An 18,993-nucleotide genomic window follows, 5' to 3' on the forward strand; every position below is an offset into this window, starting at 1 on the left:
GACTAGCCCTGGCTGGTTTGGCTCACCAGTTAGAGCATCGAGGCTTTCGGACCAAAGAGTGGCTGGTTCCTTCTGGTCCTGGTGGGGGTTGTGTGGGAGGCAACCAATCAATCAATGTGTTTCTCTTACGTGCATTCTCCCCATCACCACCCCAGCCCTGGCACTGTATCTGAAAATAAATGGAAAAATACCTCGGGTGAGGATTAAAAAAAATGGAACCAGCCTAGAAATGAAACAGCAGAGCTCTCACTTTGTAGTAATTAAAATTTTGAGGTTGTGTGCTTGAATAAAAGTGATAACACAAACCACTCCTTGAATCAAGTGCCATATATAAATGCCAGGTCAGAACAGAAGAAAATCCGCTGAAGGTTTCATAGTTTTTTTCCTCCCTAACTCTGGAACAGGCACGATGTGCCTGGGTTTCTTTTCCTTATCTCTGGACTGCGCCTGCGGGAATGGCAGGCTGGTATTGGGAAGAGATAGGCTAGGAGTCTCCTCTGCTGAGACTGCAGGGGCCAAGGGAGGGAGCTGTTGCTACACTGCAAGAGGGCGGGGGAGGCTGGTGGTTAGCTAGGTCAAAGTTAGATTCAGAGTCGGAGGGGTTAAGAGTAGGGGGTTTTGAATGTAAGAGGAGAGTTCGGTAGGTAGAACAGGACTGGCACAGAGAGGGTTGAGATCAAAGGGTGAAGAAGGCCTGGACCTAAGGAATCTCTGCTTACTTTCTGTTGCGGTGACAAAAGTTATCTAGATCATGTAAGATGTTGACATGGAAAGTGCCATTTTCAGGCCACTGGGAGCCATCATCTAATTGGTATTGTAGCCAGGCGGTATTACAACAGAAGATGAGTTGTTTGGGCTTAATGTCACCTGCAAGTCCGAGCTGGTCGAGGACTTTAAGGAGACAACCCAAAGGGGTGGTTTTTGGGGGGACAGACTGGGTGTTGCCCATGTTGAATTTCTGAGAGAGGCGAGTGACCAGACAGCCATTAATGAGATAGCAGCCGCCCCAGGCAGGCGTCCCCTACCAGGTATGTAGTGCTGTTGGGGTTACATAGGAAACCTTCTGAAACAGCCACCCCTAGTTGAAGAGATTCAGGCCAAAAGGCTGAGCAATGGAGAGGAGACTCCCAGTCGGCGTCCTCCTGGCTGGCTCAGGAGGGCCCGCAGGGCTGGGGAGAAGCACCGCTGGCCCTCCACTGGAACACCTGGTGGGACTCGCAGGTTAGCCCAGGGCCAGCTTCCACTGCCTGTCACTCTTCCAGCAGCACACCCGAGGTGTCCACAGCCAGGTCACCGCTCACTCCCCACCCTGGATCCTCCCAGCCAACTGTCTGGAGGGCTGGGACTCTAGTCATCCAGTCAGTTAAAAGCACAGCCAGGTTCAGCGCTCTGTCCCTGCTCTGTGATGCCAGAAATGCTTTTTTCTCTGCCCCTCAATACAGATTCACCTGCCCTACCCTGGAGCTTTCTGGGACGAGGAAGCACTTGAGCTCCATTGTCTCCTTGACAGGGTTTGGGCACCAGATGTTAGATTGCTGAGGGAGGAACGCACGAGGCCAAAGTGATGCAGGAACAGAACCTCATTTAGGGCATCTGCAAGGCAGATGGGCTGAGTCCAGAAACCGGCGTCAGCCCCGAACTACAAAGGGGGTCTGCTTATATGGGGTAGATTTTCACAGCATCTAGGCCCAGGGTCTTATCAAACACATCAGGCCGTTGCAACACCTGCATTCTGTCTGCGTAGGGAGGGTGCCTGGTCCTGCAGGCGCATTCCAGAGATAAGGAGAAACCCAAGCACATCCGTGCCTGTTCCAGAGTTAGGGGGAAGAAACCACGAAACCTTCAGCAGATTTTCTTCTGTTCGGACCTTGCAATAAATATTTGGAGGAAATTAAAATAATTTAGTGTCTTTTTTAAAATAGATTAACTTACATTTTATTCGATGGTTTACAAATTCTGTTGACATGATACAGTTAATTTCCTGAAATGCTCTGAATTGATTCAGACCACTGTTATTAAGTGGTTCGTTTTCATTGTATCAAGTGCTCATAGTGCCATGTGTACATCATATTTTGTGAATATTTTTAATGTAATGGATCAAATTTGGATTTCTTTGATGGCATTAAAGTAGTCACTACTTTAACAAATATTTACTGAATATCTACAATGCATCAAGCACTATTCTAGATACTGAGGATACAGCAGTGAAAAAAATTCCTGACCTGATGGAGCATCTTGGTGATATTCTTGGGACCTAACAATGATTTCAGCATATAAATAGGACTTCTTGTGATGTTACACAACTCATACAAAAAAGCATTCTTGTGTCTTTTTAAAAATAAGAAATTAACGAGGCAACTACTTTCATATTCAACATACAGGTCAAACATTTCTCACAACACAAGAAAGCTTCTATGGCAGGATCACTTAGAATTCATTACTCACTACCTTGGCCTTTAAACTTGTACCCTTGTAATGATACGATCCAATGATAGCTCATGAGCAAATAGAAGTAGTTCCTTTCCAAACATGGCAATGTTTAAAGATGATAGGTTAAGATATGTTTTAAGTTCACATTTTGGAAGCTATTTTTGAACAAAGATACTTTTGTTTTCTACTCCTGGGTACTGTGATCCACAAGGTTAATTTAGGGATTTAAAAATAGTGAATCAAAAGTTTATAGCATTTTGATTATATTCTGCTATATAGTAGGACTCCTTAAAATTTATTTTTATTTTTTTGGCCCTGGCTGGTTTGCTAAGTGGTTAGAGCGTCGGCCCATGGACCAATGAGTCAAGGGTTTGATTCTAATCAAGGGCACGTACCTCAGTTGGCGTTTGTCCCCAGCCTTGGTCGGGTAGTGCGGGAGGCAACCAGTCCATGTGGCTCTTCCCATCGATGTCTCTCTCTCTCTCTCTCTCTCTCTCTCTCTCTCTCTCTCCCCCACCCCCTCCCTCTCTCCCGCCTTCCCACTCTATCTGATAATATGTAAAACAATATCCTCAGGTGAGGAATATTAAAAATAAATAAATAAATATTTTTGGGGTACAAAATATTAAGTCCCTTGCAGGTAAGAACTGGGTCTTAACAATCTACGTCCCTCTGCAGTGCCCAGGGGAAAGCAGGGCATTGCTTGATGCTGTTTATTTCCACGCGATATGTGCTATGCTAGGCACCTCATACTTATTTAATCTCGTAATAAATGTATAAGTCAGAAATTATGATCTCCACTTTTCAGATGAGGAAAGAGGCTAGAAGGTGATCTGGCCAAAGAATTTTATTCAGACTGACTCATACTCTTTTCAATATACTCTGCTCAGTTAACTTATTTAAAAAATGATTCCGAATTTATTCTTTCACGGAGAAGTACCTACTTTGTGGATAATCAAAGAGTTGTGGACTTGAACTCAAAAATCATTTAGTAAAGTATATGGTCAAAAAATTTAATTATATTTTCACTTGGGCTTTGCCTAAATTATATATGAGTAAATAACATTTACTGCTCCCTACTGTGTGTGAGACATTTGTACGTTATCTTATTTAAGCCTCACAACAACTCAGTAAGAGAAATACTCCTACAGAGGAGGAAATGGTGATTCAGAAGTGCAGCAACTTGCCTAAGGTCATACAAGTAAACTGAACCCATCATTCACCTCCTACGAAATAAATCTCACTATGGGTGATAACCCAACTGGCAGGTATTCCTTAGAACATACAATTTGCTCTCCAAGGCTCTATTCAAAATATTTAAATTATAGAATCACATTACTAGAGAGCCTTAAGTGTTTACTTACAAATATTTATTAAAAGCACTCAAATCATATAGCTCCCAATTGTGTTTCAAAGTAAGTTCTGTTAAAGTAGTACATTTCTTAGTCATTTTGTGGCTTATTGCGCTTCCGGAACCAACTATTGATAAACTTCCTTTTTCTACAGCAACCATTTCAGTTTGCTAGAGGACCAGGTTCAATCTAACTGAACCACCCCTTTTGCTTTCTTAGTCGAAATCACCAAAATGTCCAGTTAGAACAAGAATTTAGCATCCTGCAAAAGAAGTTAACAGCTAAGGTAAGAAAAATTGCACACAGGCAATCTGGTTTAATCTTTCTTTAATTTAAAACTTGTTTTTTAAAACTAAAATGACATTAGTGTTTTAAACATAAACTCTGATAGTCTAAAGATGCATATGTCAGGTTTTATAATTTTTGTTGCATGGAATTAAAAAATATTGACTGTTAAGCTTGTCTTGGAGGAAAAAAATTCACCTAGGTTTGTATAATATAAAATTTCACCTAAGTATGCTAATCTTAGTTCCATAATTAAAAGAAATAAACTACAGCCACGGCAGATAAAGCTAAGGGCTAGACATAAAACTAGAATCCACGGGATATGACTGAATTTACGACTCCAAAATACCACTGTTAAAAATTCTATTTCCTTTCTATAAAATTTTCCTACACATCATGTAATCCATAGATTTAAATTATTTTTATTTTTTAATCCCCTTTAGTTTCCAGAGTAAGAATGGTCATCGTCACATAATTGAAAAGGAAGCCAATGGAGAATAGAACGAGGTACCTGATTAACATTATTACACTTGTTTTATATTTTTATACAAATAGAATTTTATATTTATGTAATAATGATGACGTGAAAATATTATCGCTCATCTTTAAAGTTTAGTAAGACAAAACTGTTATGATAAAAATGTATGTATGTATATTTATCATGTACATATTTTTGCCACATTAGCTGAACCTTTAGTAAGCAGTGTAAAATAGATACAGAAAGAAACACCCAGAGTAAACAATAGAAAATTGCTAATATGCATAAAAGGGGCCTACTCTATGAGTAAACTGAGAAATTGCACAGTAAATATCCTCCAAAATAAAAACTGCAAAGAGTTTACATAAACTTACAATATCATAGAATAATAAATTCAGAGTGGGTGATATCCCGTATCATTTCATAAATACTTACGGCTTATCCTTACAGAAGTCCATTCTTGTATATAACTATTACAGAAGTTAGAAAATAAAGAGTTAAATCTCTTTTTTAGACAAGACTGTCTATTTTTAAAGGGTGAGTCCTAAATTTAGAGTTTAATAGTACTTGTGGTTTTTCAACTAATTCCAATATAATTCTACTTAGAAGGAAATTATAAATTCTGAATAAATTTGAATTTGTTCAATATAAATCTCATCCTTTTCAATTTCTAATTTTTAGATTTATTTTATTTTTTGTTAATCCTTACCTGAGGATTTTTCCATTGATTTTTAGATAGAGGTGAAAGGGAGGGGAGGAGGGAGGAAGGAAGAGAGGGAGACAGACAGACACATCGATGTGAGAGAGACACATTGATTGGTTGCCTCCCGCAAGACCTGGACCTGGGCTGGGGATCAAACCTGCAACCCAGGTACATGCCCTTGACCAGGAATTGAACCAGGACTTTTCGGTCCTTGGGCCAATTCTCTAACTACTAAGCCAGACTGGTCAGGGTTCAATGTCCAATTTTTAAAAATCATGGCAAATATGACAGCGTACAGGCTAATCATTCAAAACTCCCATAACTACTTTCAGTAGTTCTTTTTTTTTTTTTTTTTATCCTCACCCAAGGACATTTTTCCATTTTTTGTTCAGATAGAGTGGGAGAGAGAGAGAGGAAGAGAGAGAGAGAGCGAGAAATATCGATGTGAAAAGGGACGCATCGAGTGGCTGCCACCCACATGACCAACCAGGGCCAAGGACAAACTGCAACCAAGGTATATGCCCTTAGTGGGAACCAAACCCAGGTCTCTCTGGACCACAGGCTGACGCTCTAACCGCTGAGCCAAACCGGCCAGGGCTATTTTCAATAGTTCTTTTATTATCCTTTCCACAAGGCTACCTCCAAAAGTTACTTACATACCTGTTCCCAGAAAGCTCACATCTCCTTTCTTCATGAAGCATTTGTTTCACAATTTTACTGTGAAAGGCAGTGCAGCATATAGACATATCACAGAAGGAAAGGGTTCTGGTACAAGACTGACATGGTTTCTGTATTAGGGCCACTACTTAGAGCTGTGACACTTTGGCTAATTACCCAACTTCTTTGCTGTCTCAGTATGTTTATCTGTAAGATGAAGATAACACCACCTTGCTCAGTAAAATAAGATAGTGCCTAGCATTTGGTGGATACTCAATGCTAGGCACTATCCTATGGTAGATATTATTATTGATAAAAGATGATCATCAATTACGTCTATTATAGTGCAAGGTTAATTTAATTTTCCCTTCCATTCTTCCTCAAGATATAGAATTGCTGTTTCATTCCTTTTAAGGTTTTATAACTCCACTAGTTGGAGATACACTTCTAATAATTTTTTTCTTTTTTTAGAGAGAGTGCAAGGGAGTAGGAAAGAGAAAAAGATCAGTTGATTGCCTCCTGCATGCGCCCTAACTGGGGCTGGGGATTGAACCTGCAACCCAGGTATATGCTCTTGACCAAGAATTGAACCCAAAACCCTTTGGTGCACAGGCCGATGCTCTAACCACTAAGAACACCATCTGGGGCACACTACTACTAATTTTTAGTGTATCATATCTATATTGTAAGATATCAAAATAACTAAAACTCAGATACTATTTTTGATACTGCTCACCTACACTTGCTTTTTCATCTAGGATATGCTATCCAAATCTCCTTGATTACCTTGAAAAGACAAAGACATATTTCTTATCATGTTCAACTTACAGCATTAATTTTAAATGTTGGACCCTTTATGTACTTATGCATTATATTTATGAGTATATGTTTAAAATATGGGGACTTATGCTTTATTGTAACTGCACTTCAAAATGCTTACTTAAAACAGCTTATAATTTTCTTCTTCTTTAAAAAATAATAATAATAATTTTCAGGAAAAGCAATGGACCAAAATCACAAATTTAAATCTCAAAAGTACCAACCTAAAATAATTACCAAATTTCTGCCATATGAAAATAGACAAGTTTGGCCATTTGCCTGAGCAGCACACTAGAGAAATGCTACATAGAATGTGCATAGGTCCTTTGGTGTAACTGGGTGTGATTCTGGGCAGTGCGGGGCTGGGGGTAGGGCACTAAGGATGTTCAGAGCACAAGACAGCTATGCTGCAGCACTCTGTGGTTGCTTCTTTTACCATCTTTTCCCCCAGCTTCTCCTTTTGTCTACTTTAATACTCTATCTTAACTTCTTGCTAATTACTTAACCACCAATTTTTCTTCAGCTTTTTATTAACTTTTCTTTTTTTCAATACCTTCTCTAGTCAATTGACCTTCCTTTTTTCCATATATTTGTTGATACTATAATTTTTGCCTTATTTTTCTCTTTTGTGTTACTTTGTATTTCTTTGTATTCTCTTTTGACTTCATGTTATCTGACAATTTCTCCTCCTTTTTACTCCCCTGCCCCATATGACTCTTTCTACCTTCTATCCCTGAGGAAACAATGTGGGTACTTTAGGTACATACAGTATGTATGTATACACACACACACACACACACACACACTAAATACAGACATTAAATAGCTTTTTGCACTGGTAATAACACTGGCCTCACTGTCTCTGAGCTAGAAAAAAGCCAGTTTCTTCATTATTACACTCCCTATTTAAAGCCCTGCTCCCTCTTTTCTGGACTATTCTGAATTGCTGTAGAATTCTATCACAGATTCAAGCATCTGGGCATAGCAGACCCTAGGAGGTGTGAGAAGGGGGTAAGGTAGGTGAAAAATAGAATTTGGTTTTAATATTGGTGTGAAGTTTAAATGATAAGTGAAAAATATCATATACAGAAGGTCCTATGACCTTCCTATTGACAAAAGTGGTTATGAACCTATCAAAATTGATTTTATAAACTCCATTGGGTTTATCATTATGTTCCCTGTTTGGGCTCTTTCCTTCCTTAATGCCTCCTCCACCCCATTTTTTAGTTAATTGGAAAGAGGAACCATGTAGGTTTAAAAAAAATTTTAAGCAAAGTGACAAAAGAAAGAACATATTTGGCTGAAGACAATTCATGGCCTGTATTTCTGTTGCTTCAAAAGGCATTTTTTAAAACTAAAGGGAAACTTTGATGACTAACACTTGTTGATGAGGCCTTTTCTTGGCGCTGGGGTGGAACTCTGTAAGAACAGCAGGTAGGAACTGAATAAATGATAACCATCCAGAGGTGATTCAAATCTTCATGTTTATGCCAAAGGTTTCTTTTCTTCTTCTTCTTCTTCTTTTTTTTTTTTTTTACTATTAAACCTTTTGTAAAATGGATAAAATGCAGAATTTAATAACTTGGATTTCACTTTCTCTGCTTACATTCTGGTAGAAGTGTTAATAAATAGTGAAAAAGTGAATGAAAATAGTAAAAAATAGTGAAAAAGGAACCAACTTTACTGGGCTCCTAACATACATGGCACCTTTTGTAAAAGAATCAAAATATAAACCACAGTATAGGTTAGGGCAGCAGAAAGAGCACAAGCTTTGCAATCAGACGACCGTGGGTATAAACTGCCACTCTGCCACCAACAGTGATATCACTTTGGGCAAATTGCTTAGCACACTGAAATTTGTCTCTTTATCTGTAAATCAAGGATTCTTCCATCTTCCACACAGAGTCATTTAAAGGTTAAATGAAAGTATGTAAAACACTTGAGATAGTACAGCATACAGTATATTCTAGGTAAGTATTTTTTCTTCTTTCTGCCTTCTTTAAGGTTCTTTATAATCTTGTTTGAGGGAGTGAGGATAATAAAAAGAAAATGTGAGCCCTGGCCGGTTTGGCTCAGCGGTTGGAGCGTCGGCCTGCGGTACAGAGAGTCCCGGGTTCGGTTTCCGCTAAGGGCACGTACCTCGGTTGCAGTTTGTCTCCGGCCCTGGTTGGTCGTGTGGGTGGCAGCCACTCGATGTGTCCCTTCACATCGATGTTCCTCTCTCTCTCTCTCTCTTCCTCTCTCTCCCTCCCACTCTACCTGAACAAAAAATGGAAAAATGTCCTCAGGTGAGGATAAAAAAAGAAAAGAAAAGAAAATGTGAGACATTAAGTAATAAAAAGTAAACACAATTATTTAAGAAATTAGAAGTATAAATGAAGTTCATACATGAAGAGTTATTCAAGGAACCATGAAGACAACGGGAACTAGGGGTATTCAGGGAATGACTAATTCATCTGGGCTGTGGTCAGTCACAGAGAACTTGGTTTCAGAAGGGGAATTTAAGCTGAGGTCTGAAAGATGAGGACAGGTTCAGATAGGCAGTCAGAAGGAGGGAAAGGCTGGGTTTGAAAAAGAACACACTCCAAGTGGGTGAAAAACAGCATAACTAAAAGTGTCTGTTCAGGAAATACAGTGTGTGTTTAGAAAGTATGTAAGATAGGGAAGAGGTGCAGCTGGCCGAATGAGAAGTTTCAGTGAAAAGATGTAAGTCAGGACTGGTAAACTCAAGCCAGAAGGAAGAAAACAGTGCAGAATTTTTATGTTGACAGCAATGGGGAATTCTTAGGCAAGGGAGAAGTAATTTGATCAAGGACATTTTTCCATTTTTTGTTCAGGTAGAGTGGGAGGGAGAGACAGGAACAGAGAGAGAGAAACATTGACGTGAAAGGAACACTTCGAGTGGCTGCCACCCGCATGACCAACCAGGGCCAGGGACAAACTGCAACTGAGGTATGTGCCCTTAGCGGGAACCGAACCCGGTTTCTCTGGACCGCAGGCCAATGCTCTAACCACTGAACCAAACTGGCCAAGGCGATCACATGTGCTTTTTTTTTTTTTTTTTTTTTTTTTTATCCTCACCCGAGGACATTTTTCCATTTTTTGTTCAGATAGAGCGGGAGGGAGAGAGAGGAAGAGAGAGAGAGAGAGAGAAACATGGACGTGAAGGGACACATCAAGTGGCTGCCACCCGCATGACCAACCAGGGCCGGGGACAAACTGTAACCAAGGTACATGCCCTTAGCGGGAACCGAACCCGGGTCTCTCTGTACCGCAGGCCGACGCTCCAACCGCTGAGCCAAACCGGCCAGGGCTCACATGTGCTTTTAAGAAGATTAATTCATCAGCCGAGAACAGGAGAGTTTAAAGAAAAAATATTGCCTGAAATATTAGAGAGAAAATAAAGAAACTGTATAGGAAAAAAATCATGTTTTTTCCCTACAAAAATAGGGTAATTTGTCATCATTGTGTACCAAATAGTAGAGGATTTAAGCAATAAAAACTACTCAAATACACTGAAATCTATTTATTTGCAAAAGTTGAGGGAGCTCCTCTTCTCCTTTTATTGTACCTTGCACAGAACATCAAATCCCTCTCAAAATGGCCTATGAATCATTATACACACACACACACACACACACACACACACACACACACACCACAGTTTCTAATAATATATCCTGGGATCTAACACAATGAGATTTTTCTTTCCCTAAGGTAAAAAAAAACAAAAAACTGAATAGTTACCACTGTGTTTAATAATGTGTGAAACAAGAATATTGCAAACAGAGCTGAAAATTGTCTTAGTATAACTCCTCACTTTGGAGATAAGGCAGCTGAGAACAGGAGAGATTAAGTGACTAGTTCTCATGGTTAGACAGGAAGTGAGGTGACAGAGAAGAACTGGCACTTAACCATCTCTTCAAGTATGAGCCTCTACAATATCTCACAAAAAGCCCTAGCTGCTAAACTTATCCATATCTTCTTTTCCCATGTCTGTATGTTGTTCCCCCAGCTAAAATATTTTATTTGCTTAATTACAGACCTTTCAAGATTCAGTTCAAGTTTTACTTCTCTGAGAAACCTCCCCTAAAGCCCTCCCAGGCTGCATTGGTTCCTCTGTGTATCCCCTGCATATCTTTATGAGAAAACTCATCAAATTATTATAATTATTTATTACTTGTTGGTTTTTACAACTGGAATCTCCCCTCCCCCCATCTTCTATACCTAAAACAGGGCCTGACACAAAGATGATGCTTACCAATAAATGAATGAAAGCAGCAACAGGACTACTTGACCAACTGGGTAAGGCTGACTCATTCACATTCAAAGCTCACTTTAGGGTTCTGAGCCATGGACTGTGAGCTGAATTGAATCCTTTTAAAAATGAGGTCCTAACATAAAGATATATGCTAAACACTGATGATATTGCAATAGACTATATGCATAAGAAATGTACACAGGTAGTACCATTAAAATTAGAGAAGTTAGGAGAGAAGTCAGTTTTAAGATGAAGAGGAATTCTGTTTTAAATGCTGAATTTGCTGATAGTGGGATGTAGACATGGAAATGTCCACCAAGAAGTCATACAAATGAAACAGAATTAAAGAGATTTGGGCTGGATGTACAGGTTTGGGAGCTTTGGCATAAAGAAGAGAGCTGAAATCTTACAGATTCAGGATCAAAGAAAAGTAGATAACATGAGGACTGAATATCAAGTACCAATATTTAGGAGGCAAGAGAAAAACAGGAGCTAGTGAGATTAACATGAAAGGAAGACTATTACAAAAAGCTCTTTGAATAGTAGTGAAGGAATAGTCAGTAGTGTTAAATATGTTCAAGAGAGAGAAAAGATCTTTGGATAAAGTAATATAGTTTCTGGTGTCCTTCAAGACAGCAGGATCAATATACTTCAAGTCATAAGGAGAGAAAAAACAGAGAGTACATGGAAGCAGCATACAGAGCCTATATCTTTGAGAAGTATGACTGTGAAATGAAGGGCTATAATGTATAAGCTGGAGGGGAGCAGAGACAAGAACAGATCTATGGCAGAATTAAGGAAAAGCACTGCCTAGAAGGGCCAAATGTTGTAATGATAAGTTAGAGTATATTTAAGAGTTGTTTGCGCTAGTCTTTAGTGTATCAAGTCTAAATTAGGAATAATAAATACTTATAAGGTACCTATCTACTTTATGCCAGACATCAAATGAGACTTAATTGTCTTTCTTTCTTTCTTTCTTTCTTTTTTTTTTTTTTCATTATAAAACCAATAGTAAAAAGGAAACATTCTGAAATGGATCCCAAATATTTCATTTTAATTTTGTTTTGTGGACACCTGAACAATACATTTTTCTCAGAGACAAAAGCAATTACAACAGAGAAGCAGCCACAATCCACTTTATTTACATCATCAATGCCACATGGCTTGGTCAATTCTCAAAACACAACAGGAAATCCTTTGGGCCAACCAACACAACTAAACAATGTTTCTCCGGGACAACCAACGCCAGCTACCAAAGTTGCTGCTGGACAACTTACAGCAGCTGTCTTTGCTTTTTCTGGAAAACCAGTAGCACATACTTCTGCTGGACAACCACTTGCCTATAACATCACCAGATCAACACAACCAACATCAATGGCCAACACCTCCTCCCAACAAACAGCACAACCTGTGTTCACCTCTGACAGACAACTACCAACAACTGCCAGTACTTCTACCAGACAACTGCAACCATTTGTCTATAGATCCACTCAACGACCATCATCTGTCCACACCTCTTCTAAAAAGCCAGTACCACCAACTATTCAAAATCTAGCCACACAACCAACACCAGCTGTTAAAAGTTCACCTAGGATTACACCAGGATTCATCCCAGAAGATACTAGTAACACACCAACCCCACATACCAATGCTAATTCAATAGCTGCCATATTTGTTGGTATAATTCTGGTTTCTATGTTGATAGCTATAATCCTGATTATACTATGCAAATGCTTGAGAAAACCAGTTTTAAATGATCAAAATTGGGCAGGCAGATCTCCATTCGCTGATGGTGAAACCCCTGACATATGTTTGGATAACATCAGAGAAAATGAATTATCCTTAAAACGTACATCAATTATTTCATTTAAGGCCTGGAAACCAGGCAAAAGCACACTTTTAGCAGATGATTTAGAAATTAATTTGTTTGAATCAAGTGAAAACATTGAAGATTCCAATAACCCAAAAATGGAGAAAATAAAAGATCAAGTAAATGGTACATCTGAGGATAGTGCTGGTGGGTCAACAATTGGCACTGCTATTTCTTCTTCAGATGATGCAGAGCTGCCTCCACCTCCTCCTCTCCTTGATTTGGAAGGACAGGAGAGTAACCCATCTGACAAACCCACAATGACAACTGTATTTCCTCTTCCAAATGATTCCACCAGTCTCCCACCATCTCTGAACTGTCTCAATCAAGTCTGTGAAGATCATAATTGTGAGGACAAACAATCACTTCCGCTTCCTCCCGACTCATCTGACTTGCCCCTGCCACCAGGAGATTTTATGAAAAACCTGGAAGATTCCAACAATGAGATCCAATGTCAGGAGTTCTCTGTTCTTCCCAACTCTGGTCAAGATCTCAGTGAATCCCTGCCACCCCCACCTGCAGAATTGTTATAAATATTACAGCTTGATTTTTAGTTGATTTTCCATCCTTTTTAAAGGATATCTTTTGTTTTTCTTCATGTAATGAAATATATTAAATGGCAACTGGTAACCAATTTTTATTTGTATTCAGGAACTACATGAAATCTGTTCAAAGCCCATGAGCATAGGTGAAACTTATTTTTTAAAACTATATATAACAGTGATCTATTTACTGGCTATAGCATCTAACTTTAATGTAGAGTCTGTTTTACAAATGTGGATGGTATATGTGTCAATAACTTAACCACTTTGGAAACAAACCTATGTATACTTAGTATTACCCAATAGATTTTTTTTTCCCCTGAGAAGCTGTGTATCAAGTAACCCTGAATAAATAAAATTTTATTTTTCCATTTCAAAGTCTGAGGTGGAGAAAATGAAATATTAAATACATACTCCAACTTTAAACAAAACTCCAAGTTTTAAATTAATATCTCCAGTATTAAAATAAATATTCTAAGTTCATGGGGATGAGTGATTAAAATGCATGTTTGAAAATGGAAAAATTTCCTTTTAGCTCTCATTAGAAATAGTAAAGTGAACATACTAAAATATCAAATTTGGGGGTTGTGGACATTTACTCTGAAAAAAATATGAACATGCACCATAAAATGTAGATATTTTCTTGTCTTATTCGGGGACCACAAATTTTGAAACTAGCCTCTTTCTACATCTTAAGAATCCAAACAAAACAAAATCTTTTTTTTTTTTTTTTTTCCTCACCCGAGGATATTTTTCCATTTTTTGTTCAGATAGAGCGGGGGAGGGAAAGAGAGGAAGAGAGAGAGAGAGAAACATCGATGTGAAGGGACACATCGAGTGGCTGCCACCCCGGCCGGGGACTAACTGCAACCAAGGTACGTGCCCTTAGCGGGAACCGAACCCGGGTCTCTCTGTACTGCAGGCCGACGCTCCAACCGCTGAGCCAAACCGGCCAGGGCAAAACAAAATCTTATAAAAAGGAAATAACACACAACAAAACACTTATATGGCTTCATTTCAAATTTGGATAATTTTTTCAAGAAAAACAGATTGTATTGAAATACAGATGATTCTCAACTTTCATTAAATTCATACTTATACATTTCAGCATTATACATTTAAACTCTTTAAGCACCTTTCTTATGCAGAATTTCTTCTCTTATCCATTACCTGACAAGTGAGAAATCTGAGTTATTAGAGTAGGGATGAGCCCAATCTTAGTCAAAGTCAAGGTGCAGAGTATTCACTGGCCTGAGCTTGTGGAATGGCAGCCTGTGCCTGCAGACATGCTCCTTGGCCAACAAGCACATATTCTTCCTCCTTACCCACCCCCACCCCAGTTCCTGGGGGAGACAGTCACTTAGAATGAAGTGTGGTGGCCTTACTGATAGGTTACGTTGGAAACTCTCATAGTTCTGGGATTTTTATGAACAAAATATAGCATTTATTGTAGCATGGTGTTCAAGAAATTAAATTCCATCTTTAATAAAAACTAGCAGGCTTTTGGATATTGAAATTTTATATACAATGTTTCTCTTGAAATTTTTTAAGCCATCCTGTACTGACCATTCAAACCTTTTATCTGCAGAAACACTTCCTTGAGTTGCTTATTTTTCCTGAATAAACATGATGTTTATTGTCATACTGCATTGGTTCTCCTCTGTGTTCCTCATTAACAAGTTTCTTTCGTGTGTTTTTCAAATTTTGAGCTTTTAAGTTTAATTTACCCAGCAGCAATCAGTCTAGAATTTCCCCTTAATCTTTTGAATTTTAAGCATTCTAGATATGTTTTTATATTTGGTCAAACTTTAACTTGTCTTAAATCATCATAATCTTTCACACTGTATATATAAGACTGTTACTCAACAGGTCTTTCCACACTTTTGCTCTTCTTTTTCATCACCTTCTTTCTTGGCCTCTTGAAGGATGGGTATTGGGAAATACATGGAAATACCAAGTCTCATAAATAAATTAAAAACTAACGATCTGGTCATAGTCTTGTCTGATTTGTGCAACCACTACAGGCAACTTTTCTCCTTCTGTTCTTTGTGCAATAAAACAGACTACTATTAGCAGCTGGTTTTTGTTTTTAAAGAAATTCTCTGCCAGGGGGAAAAATAATTCCCATTTATTGCATGCAATTTTTCCCTACTGAGGTCAGTGGAAGCTGAGCAGCTAAACAGTGGCAATTCTTGTTTAATCAGCAGAAAGAAATGCAAGCTAATAAAAGAAACATAGGAGAGAAGAAAATGTTGGAACAAAGAAAAGCGTACAGAAAACATTAAAGAACCAGGATCCAAAATGGAAACTTTACTTCGTGAATATGGCAAAAGGGCAAGGCACAGGGTAATTAAAAGCAGACTAAACTATACACCAGATACTAGTAGTGCTTTTCCCAGTTCAGCTTTAACTAGATTCAGAAACAACCCTGATGACCATCTAGTTCAACCCCTTTTATTTGTTAACTGCTGAGAAAACAGGCCCAGAGAGAGAGTAAGTGACTTGTTTAGAAGTGGTATTAAAAGCAGAGTTTGTTCCCTGACTCCTTGTTCAGCACTCTTTTCACTAATATAAGACCAAAGAGTGCCTACTCATGCACTGCAACAAACATATATTAAAAATGTATTCCATTTGTTGTTGGTGACAGAGATACAACGAATTACATGAGGGTGACCTGTAATTGTTATTACCTAGTCCTGATCAAAAAGTAAAGTAGCAAAATATTTAGGCACCTATAATTAAAACATTAGCACATGATTAGACAAATCAATGGAACAGATGTAAAGGCCAAAAACAGACTCCAATCTTGAATCAGTAGGGAAATGTATTGGAACAATTGGATATATATTTGGGAAAAATTAAAATTGGATCTATACATCACACTACATTGGAATAATTCCCAAACAGACCAGAGATCTAAATATAAAAAATGAAATTATATAAGTAATAGGTGAAAATATGAGTAAATTCCTTTATAATCTGGAAGTGAGAAAAACCTTCCTAGCTGATACTCAAAATCTGGAAGAAATAAAAAGAAAAAAAAATTCAATTATAGCAAACTTTAAAATGGCAAAAACAAACAAACATACAGAATCACCATAATAAAGTCAAAAGACAAATGACAAACTGAAAAAAAAAATCACAAATCAAGTCAAAGGATTATTATCTCTAAAAACCAAACCAAACAAAAAAGTCCTAAATACAGAGAGGGCTGGGAAAGACCCACAACACATTTTTTAAAAAAATGTGCGAAACATATAAAAGACAGTCACAGAAGAAAATATTTAAATAGTCCTTAAAAACATTATATATAGATAATCTTCCTCATTATAAGAGAGATGCATTTAAAATTACACTGAGAGCCCTGGCCGGTATGGCTCAGCGGTTAGAGCGTTGGCCTGCGGTCCAGAGAGACCTGGGTTCGGTTCCGCTAAGGGCACGTACCTCAGTTACAGTTTGTCCCCTCCCCTGGTTGGGTCGTGTGGGTGGCAACCACTCGACATGTCCCTTTCACGTTTGTGTTTCTCTCTCTCTCTCTCTCTCTCTCTCTCTCTCTCTCTCTCTCTCTCTCTCTCTCTCTCCCCCCTCCCGCCCCCTCCCACTCTATCTGAACAAAATATCAAATATCAAAAAATGTCCCCGGGTGAGGATAAAAAAAATAAAAATAAAAAATAAAATTACACCGAAATACTATTACCTTTACTGATATAAATCCAAAGTTCAACTACAAAGTTTATGGTGAGGCTGTACAGAACTAGACACCCTGACACATTGCTGGTGGGACTGTAAAATGGTATAGGCTACAGACAGGAATTGATAATAACCAGAAAAATTCCAAATGCATTTACCCTTTTACAGAGCAACCCCACTTCTAGAAATCATTTTCAAAGTTTCATTGGGCAAAATATGAAATTACTTAGGTGTAAGGGTATTCACTGTGGCATTATTTATAATAGCAAAAGTCTGGAAAGAACCCAGATACCCATCAATAGGGGCTTGGTTAAATAAACCATGGTTTACTCCCAAAGGCACTACTATGTGCCATAAAATGAATGAGAAAGTTCCCTATGTACTAATACAAAGTGATCTTCCAGATATATTATTTTAAACATGCACACACACACACACACACACACACACACAATGTGTAACAGTATATTTAGTGTGCAAACTTTTATATAAGGGTATAAGAACATATAATATACGCATATTTTTGCATGTTTGCAAAAATAAATACTGACAAAAAATAAACAAAAATAGTCACCAACAGGAGGAGGAAGAGAACAGAGTGGATGGGATACAGAAGCAAGATTTCTCTGAACATACCTTGTTATACAGTTTTGACTTAAGCCATCCCTAAAAACTGATAACTGAAACAAATGAATCCAACTTGATGTAAAGTTGATATAAAAATATAAAGAAAACAATTATATCATGTTGCATTAGAATACAGAATTGACTGTTCATCCTTGGTAAAATATATTCTAAGAACAAATAGAGCTGCAAAGAAATCTTAAACTTTATTCAGTAGTTTGTCATCTAATTGTCTGCAGCAATACTGGTATTATTTTGAAACTATTATAGGATGATACAAGTAAGCAATTAGGTTAATGCTGTTAGAAACCATTTATAGGAAATATGAGGGATAGAGAAACAAATTAAATCTTCACAAGGAAGCAAACAGATCAATCCAGATGAGGGCCGTTCTAGAGAACAAATCACTGAGTTTTGGCAACATGGAGAGAAAGGGGGTGAGGAGGTGGGAGAAGGGACTGGTCGACTTAGATTCTGACCTGATAATTTCTACCTTGTCAGTTCTTCCACACTTTTAAAATACTTGATTCAGTACTCTTAGCTGTCTTTACCAGGAAATTCAATCTGAAGAGCCAACTATATTACCAAAAGTAGAGAATATAATACTTTTTAGTATCAAATAAGCACAATAAATGTTATCAACTTAAGAAATAAAGATAAACTGATTGGGTTTCCAAACTGTTGATTAACATAGGACAGTTGTTTCCCAACAGGCAATTTGTTATACCTTTCATAATGTTGGGGTAATACAGCCTAGGGCAGTGTGTTGCACAAAAGAATGTGTAAATGAATTTACTACTGAGCCCAGAATATAATAGTTGCCTAAATAGCTGTAAATCCTAACAGACTTATACAAAATGTAATGTAATGTGTCCTTGCCCTGGTCGGTTTGGCTCACTGGTTAGAGCATCAGCCCGAAGGGTCATGGGTTCGATTCCCAGGTGCCTGGGTTTCGGGTTTAGTAGGGGTCATGCAGGAGGCAGCAGATTGATGTCTCTCACATCGATGTTTCTCTCTCTTTCTCCCTTCTTCCTTCCTACTCTATCTGGAGATAAATGAAACAATTCCCTTGGTTGAGGATTAACAACAACAACAAAAAGTAATGTGTCCAAATAATATCTAAAATAAATTGTAACAAACACTTAAACCAATAAAAATTATTTTGGGGGTAATACTAATATACTATTATTTCATGAGAATTTCTAAAAGCATAAGGACAGTTTGATAAGGGCAATTCAAATATATTAAAATGTTTCTCCTTTTTCTTTTTAAGAATTTTATA

The 18,993-nt window shown here is 38.0% G+C and overlaps 2 protein-coding genes across 8 annotated transcripts in view; one reads left to right on the plus strand and one right to left on the minus strand.

Moving 5' to 3' along the window:
- NF1 (neurofibromin 1) overlaps positions 1-18,993 on the minus strand; it is a 268,601-nt gene that overhangs the window by 52,803 nt on the left and 196,805 nt on the right. The gene's annotated exons all lie outside the window — the stretch shown is intronic.
- EVI2B (ecotropic viral integration site 2B) lies at positions 3,959-14,183 on the plus strand. Of its 3 annotated transcripts, XM_036268578.1 has the most exons (4): positions 3,959-4,068; positions 4,511-4,574; positions 10,961-11,029; positions 11,998-14,183. In XM_036268578.1, exons 3-4 carry the CDS (start codon positions 10,996-10,998, stop codon positions 13,386-13,388), a joined length of 1,425 nt encoding a protein of 474 aa, XP_036124471.1. In that variant the 5' UTR covers positions 3,959-4,068; positions 4,511-4,574; positions 10,961-10,995; the 3' UTR covers positions 13,389-14,183. The 3 variants fall into 3 exon arrangements, 2 of the variants coding, with proteins under 2 accessions (XP_036124471.1, XP_036124473.1); XR_004960332.1 differs by lacking the exons at positions 10,961-11,029; positions 11,998-14,183 and adding an exon at positions 6,377-6,418; XM_036268580.1 differs by lacking the exons at positions 3,959-4,068; positions 4,511-4,574 and adding an exon at positions 6,446-6,469.

This window comes from Molossus molossus, unplaced genomic scaffold (genome assembly GCF_014108415.1).
Source record: "Molossus molossus isolate mMolMol1 unplaced genomic scaffold, mMolMol1.p scaffold_m16_p_19, whole genome shotgun sequence".
NCBI classification, from domain to species: domain Eukaryota; kingdom Metazoa; phylum Chordata; class Mammalia; order Chiroptera; family Molossidae; genus Molossus; species Molossus molossus.